The sequence below is a fragment of the Suricata suricatta genome, chromosome 3 (genome assembly GCF_006229205.1).
Source record: "Suricata suricatta isolate VVHF042 chromosome 3, meerkat_22Aug2017_6uvM2_HiC, whole genome shotgun sequence".
NCBI lineage: Eukaryota > Metazoa > Chordata > Mammalia > Carnivora > Herpestidae > Suricata > Suricata suricatta.
The window spans coordinates 97,799,097-97,807,248 of NC_043702.1; the positions used below are offsets into that span (position 1 = coordinate 97,799,097).

At 56.1% G+C, this 8,152-nt stretch overlaps 1 protein-coding gene across 1 annotated transcript; it reads right to left on the bottom strand.

Annotated features, from left to right (window-relative positions):
• Positions 1-3,837: 3,837 nt before the first annotated feature.
• EN1 (engrailed homeobox 1) lies at positions 3,838-8,146 on the bottom strand. The gene is made up of 2 exons (XM_029933019.1): positions 8,035-8,146; positions 3,838-4,976 (listed from the first exon to the last, which is right to left on the bottom strand). Exons 1-2 carry the CDS (start codon positions 8,138-8,140, stop codon positions 4,660-4,662), a joined length of 423 nt encoding a protein of 140 aa, XP_029788879.1. The 5' UTR covers positions 8,141-8,146; the 3' UTR covers positions 3,838-4,659.
• Between the last annotated feature and the right edge of the window lie 6 nt (positions 8,147-8,152).

Consider the following 8,152-nt stretch of genomic DNA (forward strand, 5'->3'; position numbering starts at 1 on the left):
CTTCCCCCCCACCCCTCCTCCACACTCCCCCAACCCCCAACTCCCCTAACTCCCCCACCCCTGCCTGTGCTATGAAACCTTTTGATTCAAGACTCCCTGAGGACCCCCTCCAACAATAGGACTTCATTAAAAGACTGGCCTAAAGCATTTGGAGGAGGAGGGGGGTTGGCAGAGTCCCCTGCCCTATCCTTCTTGCAAGTTGCCACAGGAGTGTAGCCTTCTCACCTGAGTCCAAAGTGAAAGGACAAGTTCTCTGGTGGGGAGGGTGGGGAGGGCACGGGAGGGGTGGCGAGGATACACTGCCACCTCCCCATGGAGATATGAGGCAAAGCTAAGGGAGAGCTGCTGGGGGGGGAGGGGAGGCTCCCTGCCCCTCCTGCCCCCTGTGATTAGTGGAAGGCAGCCTATATTACCAGAGGAATGTGTTTTCTCCAACACAGAAAGGAAAATCTAGACTAACCATTGGAGGGACGGATGAGTAGTAGAGACACACGGTGGACACTGGGACACAGGATAAGAAATTGGACCAGGGCCTCTCCAGCCCTGGCCTTGGCCTCTGGCCTCCAGGAGTCAGCCAAGGCTCATCCCTGACCCTACAACCAGGACATTTACTGAGGGCATTGGATGGGGGATAGCAGCATGCTGGGATGGGGAGAGACTAGGACACAGTGATCTCCCTGGGGATATCCCACCGGTCACAGGGCTTGGGGGGGGGGGGTCATAGGGCAGGCTAGCAGACCATTCATTCTCTGTGCCCTGGGAAACCCAGCCAAGGGGGCTGGAGAACTGGGCACACAAGCACACACTCAAAAACACCAGACAGTCAATACTGGCATCCGTATACCCCAAACGCACACTTCACCTCCCAAGCCTAAACAAATATACTCAATACCGTCCCTATACAAATACTCAAACACACGCGCGCGCACACACACACACACACACACACACACACACACACAGTACAACCCCCAAAATAGAAGCTTGCCCAGACACACAAGGCAGCCCCACACACCCAAATATCCCCTCCTCCATCTGCAGCCTCCCCCTGGACCTACTGAAGGAACAAGACTTCTGAGCAAGAAAACAGAGACCTTTGCCCTCAGAGAGGGCCAGGGATCAATACTGTTTAGACTCGGCTAGTGTGTATTTCCTTCTGGGCTGAGGAAGATTTAAGTTTATGGTTCAATCCGATCATTTTTTTTAAAAAGGTAGAAAATGAAGAAGTTGCGATCACACACTCCAGTATTTATTTCGATGCAACCTCAGACTTTAATACGCAGGCGGCTCACTAAGCCAGTGCCATAAATCAGAGAAATCAATGCCTATTTATGATTATTATTACTTTCTTTTTTTAGAGGGGGGAAGAAGAAAAAGATCGGATCAGAGTCTTCTTCCTCCCTCATCAGCCCCAATCAGGAAAAAAGGAAAATGAGGATGGAGGAAAGCATGAAGGTGGGACAAGTCAGGGCCTTGGCCAGATGCCTGAGGTAAATTCAGGTGCGAAGAGTAGATAGACACAGAAAAAGACACACGGCCACAGACAAGTCATGGACCAAATATTTACATCCTCGGAGCTTCAGTTTTCTCCACTGGACAAAGAAAATTCTCTTTGCCCATCACGACTGGAAGATAACAGGGACGTGGGCAAGAAACCAAATTACATAATAATGACCCATCTATACACTTTACTACTGCAATCCTGGAGAGGGGTAGCCACCTCCTCCTCCCCTTTCCCCAGGGTTAAGGGGAATAGCCCTCAGCTTTGACCTCCTTAGAGCACTAAAGAGGTGCCTTAAGGAACAGGGTAGTTTCTGGAATTGCTGCTTGCATTGGCCTCTACCCCAGCCGCTAGATCTGGTGGTCTTGAAGGGGCTTAGGGACCCCAAGGGCCGCCATGAAAGAAGGGCAAAGAAAGGGTAGCCCCGTTTCTGGGCACTCGAAGGGTAAGGTTCTCTACAGAGCAGGGCGCCCCAAACACCACATCTGGATTTGGCTAGATGTTCTGAGCTACCTGGATGAGAGGAGAAGGACCCTGGGCTCCAAGTCTCAGACTCTCTAACCCAAAGCCCTGGGAAGTCTGAAGACCCCAGGCTCACTTCCCCACCAAGGAAGGCAAAGGAGGTACTTCTAACCCTCAGTAAACCATTCACATGGGCCACCCCAGGCCTCTGCTTCCCATTCTTCACTCAAGGATTGATTGAGCCCCCATTATGTGCAGAGATCAGTCTACACACCCCAAGGAAGCATGAAGGGGTAAAGACTGCAACAAAGTTGGGAATCCATGGCAATACCACATCTACTCTCCAACTCCAGGCCACTGAACCTCAGGTCCCCAAATCCTTGAGCAAGGACTTGGAGCCTGCTAAGCATGGCCACCTCCTCAGATGTAGGCCCAAATCAGCGGCAAGTTTTTCAAGGAAAAGGGCAGAACGGCTAGCCATTCTCCCTTCTCACAAAATCAATCCTGCAAAAACAACAGGAAAGAACCCCAGGGGAGGAACACAGAAACAGAGCTCCCATGAGTGTACCTAAGCCCCACCAGCACACCTGAGAGCATTCTGGTGTGCAAACACAAATGAACACATGAACACACACCGTGAGCTCACAAACATCCAAGTGTGCATCCAGTTACAGAGCCACAAACACCCAGCGAGCACCATACTCATACATGCAGGGACACACAGGACCAGGTAGGTACTAAGAGATGCACCTAAACTTGCACATGGTCACATGCACGCAAGTGTGCCAGGACACAAACATATCTTGCCACACACATGCCGGTACATACACACATATTTGAGAAGACAGAAAGGAAGGAGGAAAGGAGAATTTATGATTAAAAACACAAACTCTGACAAAAAGATTATACCGCTTGAGGAGAGGGCCGGCCCTTGGTTCCCCCTCCTACTCTCTGAATATAGGGGGCCCAGTGCCTGCCCAGGAGGATAGGCTTGGGGGGGCTGGGGGGGCAGGGGCAAAAGTACAGATATTTCCCTCTGGGAAGTCCACATGTCCTAAGGGTCCTGGAGGCTGGTGTCTGCATCCCCCTCAGTCAGGAAGCAAGCCTTTGTTGGCATTCTGAGAGTGACCCCGCTAAGGTCTGGGGTCTGGACAGGCAGGCTTGTGCCCACTTGGGAGTCAGGCTCAAAGCGATCCCAGCAGCGTGGATCTGGGCCTCCTGTCCCTGGGCTGTGGGAGACCATGAGATCCACGGCTGAGAGAGGGGTGCCGCCCGTAGACCTGCCGCTTCGCCTACGGAATCCTTTCTCCTAACTAAGCCGGTGACATCCAGGCGGCAGCGAGGCCAGGCCCAGAGGCCAGGCTCATAACTAGGGGCAGCCCCTCACTGGCACGCCTGGGAAAGGCCTTCTGCTTCCTAAGGGGATCCGGTCAGGCAAAACCCGCACCAGACTGTGGGTGGGGGAAGGAAGGAAAGAAAAGGGAAAGGTGCAGGCCGAAGCGAGGAGGCAGAGCAGGTTGAACAAGAGGAGGCCCATGCCAGGCTGGTCGTGGCCCCGCACTGGCAGCGGCCCGACAGCCCCGGCAGTGTTTCTGGAGGGAGGACCGAGGTTTCGCCTTTCGGTTCCTTTGGACGCAATCGGGAGACCAGGCGTGGGCCCCCGGACCTTCCAGGCCCTCCAGAGCCGGACCTACGCGGATCTGGGCCGCCTCTAGCGCCGCGCGCCCGTCTTGCCTCCGGGTTTCGTTGTGCGCGCTGGTAGGCAGGCCGGCCCGGCCGCCCGGTGTGCGCGCGGTGCGCGCGGGAGCGCCGGGTCGTCCGAGCCCCGCGCCCGCGCCCTCCCCGACCCCGCAAGGAGGAGGGCCGCCAGCGGCTCGTGAGCACAGTGTACACTTTATTTCAGACTACAGGTTTCTGAACATAATAAAATCTTTGGCTTGTAGCGGCGGTTCAGTCTCGCAGTCTGTGGGGTCGTATATCTCAACAAGTCTCCGGAAAACGAAAGGGGGGGCAGGACAGACAGACCGACAGATGGGGGCTTGGGAGATGGGGGAGGGGCGAAGGGCGGACACGCGAGGAAACACACTCTCACGCACACAAAGAAAAGTCCCAGAGAAACGAGGGCCAGCGATGCGGGGCGGGAGGCACCGGAAAAGCAACAACATTCAAAAGAAAAAGGCAACGAAAACGAAACCGGGCCGGGGGCAGCCAGGCGGAGGTGGGGGATAAAATAATTATAATAATTATAATAATTATAACAATAATAATAAAGGAGATTAATAAAAAAGTCCAGCAAATAGAGATCGCTACACATTTCTTTTTCCTTACCTGAAATTAAATATATACAAGGTCGTAAGCGGTTTGGCTAGATAGAGCTTTAAGGAGTTCGCAGTTTCGCCCCTTATACCGTGAACAGAGAATAGATCTTATTTTCCGATAGCACCTGTCCGAGTCCTTCTCCCTTTTTAAAAATGTGTCGTTCAAACGTGACTCTCCATTCTGAGAAACTCTCTCTCTCTCTCTGTCTCTCTCTCTCTCTCTCTCTCTTCCCTGTTGCTCCCTCCCTCCTGTGCGCGGATTCTTTCTCCCCCGGCGTGGGGGCCGGCAAGGCGGCGGTGGCGGTGACGGCGGCGGTGTCCGTGCCAGGAGGGGGCGCGGGCGCGGCGGCCTGACCGCGCGGCCCCAGCCGGCGGCGGCTACTCGCTCTCGTCTTTGTCCTGGACCGTGGTGGTCGAGTGGTTGTATAGTCCCTGCGCCATGAGGTGCAGCGCCAGGCCGTTCTTGATGCCCGTGGCTTTCTTGATCTTGGCGCGCTTGTTCTGGAACCAGATCTTGATCTGGGACTCGTTGAGGCTGAGCTCCTGGGCCAGGGTCTGCCGCCGCTGCTCTGTGATGTAGCGGTTCGCCTGGAACTCCGCCTTGAGTCTCTGCAGCTGCTCGGCCGTGAACGCCGTCCGCGGCCGCTTGTCCTCCTTCTCGTTCTTCTTCTTCTTCAGCTTCCTGGTGCGCGGACCTGCAGCAGAGAGGGCCGGGTGGGGGTGGGGACGGAGGGCAGAGGGGAGGGGGGTGGGTAGAGGGCAGAGGGAGCCGTGAGAATTGCGGCGCCGAGCGGGGGATCGCGCCCTGCGCTTCCGGGGCGTTCGCGGAGGCCCTGCTGCGTCCCCGGCTCCCTCCCACCGGCTAGCCCCATGCAGCAATCGCCTGGCTGCTGGGGTCGCGAGGTTCCCTTCCGGGGGGCCAGAAGGGCCGCGGAGGAAAATGGGCCGAGGTGGTCTGTGCACCCCACACCCTGCTTCGCAACCACTGAGCTGCGTGCCAGGCTTAAATCCCGTAATCCAAGATGGAGAGACATTTGGAGCCCCAGCCGGTGGATCCCAGACTTGGAGGTCAGAGGCCTGCTGTCTTCAGAGCCCTGGAATAAAAAGAGGCTCAAGACTGGGCCAGTGAAGACACTAGGGCAGGACTGCCCTGAGGGAATTGCCAGCCTGCAAACCAATCCTCCCTTCCTTCTCAGGAAGCGCACTGACACCCAGCAGGGACAATAAGACCCCATCTGCTTGTGGCTATTGACCTCAGAAAATAAAGGGATACAGAGGGGACTTGGAGGGGGCTTGCCTAGATCCAAAATCTTTGGATCCACCTCTCCTTTCTCTTTGGCCTAAAGGAAGCCCTTTCTAGAATTCCAGGGAGACACTGGCCACCCACTTCTCTGAAGACAGAGAAAAGGCCAGTTCACCCAGTTGCACACCTTACCCACATGACCCTGGCCTAGGGTTCTCAGCTTTGCCCCTTGGTTGGTGCCATTGAGGAAACGAGGACCCTCCCCACTCAACGGAGTTCTCTCTTTTGAACACACAAGCTACAGTTTCAGGATAGAAAAAGTGCTGGATAACAAAAACGGGCCAGATATGCTCTCCCTGCCCATCGAAGACATCTGCGAAGACACTACATCCCTCTTGACCCTATCCATGAGCAAAATCTGGGCAGAGGGACAGGGACAGAGGGACAATACTGACAGAAATCTGTGCTTTGCCCTTAGGACTGATATGGGAAGAGGCCCCAGCAAACTTCCCCCAAGTAGGTGAAGCCTCTCCCAAAATCTAGTCTGGGAAGAAAGCAGCTATGGAGCCCAGGCCTGGAGAGAGGAGGGGGAAAGAGAAGGCAGCCTTTAAAGCCTGCACCGGAGTCTTTCAGCCTCACACCCAAGTCTTCCGGGGCACTTACTTGCTGGGCCCTGTCACAACTATGGGAGTTTACTGAGCCAAGTTAAGTCCCTGTCGGGGCCTTTTAATATCTGAAACTGTCCAGAAAGAAGGGTCTTCACCAGTGTCTCCAAACCCAGTAACAGAGGGCCAAGCTGTGCTGCTGGCTCCTGGGACAGGCCAGCGCCTGGGGTCACCAGCTATCCTGTGACAAAAGAGTCCAGGCCTGGCAAACTGCAGCGACTCAGGTTTGGGTTGAGGTTCATCTCCGTGAGCTGCTCGTGCTGGAGGAGACAGTAGTACCCTGCCTCTCCAGGCCCATAAGAAGGAAAGCGGCCAAGAACAAAGGCAAGGCCCACTCCTAAGCTCTGTGCAGAGACGACTAAGAGGTAGGGTGGGGAGGGAGGACTGCCTTAGTTTGGATTAGTAATTAGCTGAGCAGTCAGAGGTGGCCCAGGAAAGGTGCACGTCCCCAGAAAGGCGCCACAGTGCGTTGTGCGTCCTGGACGCTGTTAAGAGTGCTGTTGTGGATGTGTGTGCAGAGGCACGGACACTTGTAATAAAATCGTAGCCTCCTGGCCGGCCTGAGCCGCACAGCCTGACAGCTCAATCACTCTATCCATCAGGCGAGTCAATCAAAGCAGCTTTTCGGAGGTTCAGGGAGCCCGACGTGTCAATAACGGGGCTCGAGATGGCGGGGGCTGATAGCGCGCATCGATCCGCGCCGGCCAGCAGCCGTGGGGAGGCTAGACACCAGCCGGAGTAGAGCGGCAACCGGCTACGCGGGGCCCGGCCTCCTGCCGGACCCGGATGCCCGGAACGTCTTTCGTAGGCCAGAATTCCTTGCCGCCCTTCTTGCAGTGCCCACCAGCCTCCCTGGGGCTGCGGCCCCGGGAGGCGGGCAGGCCCCAGACTCCTCTCCTCTCCGGGGCCTTGGGCTGTCCCAGCGTAGGTCTCCTTGGCCTCGGGTTCTCCTAGCACAAGGGACACGCGGAAAAAGGGCCGAAGGAAATCGAGAGAAGCACCCTACAGCTGGAGGGAAATCTGCTAACTGGCAGATACCTGGGTTGAAAGGAACGAAAGAAAAAAGGGGCCTGGAGGGTGTTGAGCTCGTGTTGCAGAGAAGCTGCCAATCATGCCCTGTGCCCCCGCGATCGGGCCCAAGCCTGAGCAGCCTCCTCTCCTCTCCCACGGCCTGTGTGCTCGAGAGAACCAGAAGCCCGGGGCTCTCAGCACCGACCATTTTTTGGCAACCGTCTTTCCCTGGATTCTACCCACTCGGGTCAGACTCTCTTGCCTACCGGGTCTGGGAAAGAGGGACAGCGATCAAAGGCTTCTCTCTCTTTCTACGTGTCCTCAAATCTATCTCGATGTAAAGAAACTCTCCATGGAAAATATCGAGATGGGGGTCTGTGCCAGTAAGCACACAAGGCGATGATTTCTCTGATAGAGCCTTGCTAGATTTTGGCCTCCTCAGGACCTGGCTGGCGGGATTTCAAGACCCAGATCACTAGGCCCACCTTCCCGCCCGGCTCTAAACATCTCTCTCAAACGGAAGAAAAATCAATGACTGGTTGTGTCTTTCCTAAGAATAATAGAGGCAAAACAAAGAAGGCCCGAGGGGCTCGGAGTTCAAAACCGAAGGATCGAGCTTGAACTTCTCATGTCAGGAGCTGTAGCCTCCCCAGCTGGTGGCCGCAGAGCCCAAGAGCGCAGAACCGAGGGCACACCCGGCTGTGACTGGGTCGGGGGTGACGAGGAAGGAAGCAGGCCTGAGAGAAGAGAGCTCCCGAGGCCGAGTCTGCTCTCCCCAGCACGGTGGCGGCTGAGAGTTCGGGGCCCAGGCGCAGCCCGGGGTTGGGTACTCACCGGAGGACGGACGATCCGAGTACCGCGTGCAGTACACCCAGGCCGGCCATACGAGGGGCTGCTGCGAGTCAGTTTTGACCACGGGCCCGCCGTTAGCTGAGCCCATAAGCAGGATGGC

Bases quoted from the DNA above. Each gene is read 5' to 3' on its own strand.
- EN1 (XM_029933019.1), bottom strand. From the start codon at position 8,140: ATGGGCTCAGCTAACGGCGGGCCCGTGGTCAAAACTGACTCGCAGCAG. The intron at 4,977-8,034 runs GTGAGTACCCAA...TCTCTGCTGCAG, and splicing joins CTCGGATCGTCCGTCCTCCG to GTCCGCGCACCAGGAAGCTG.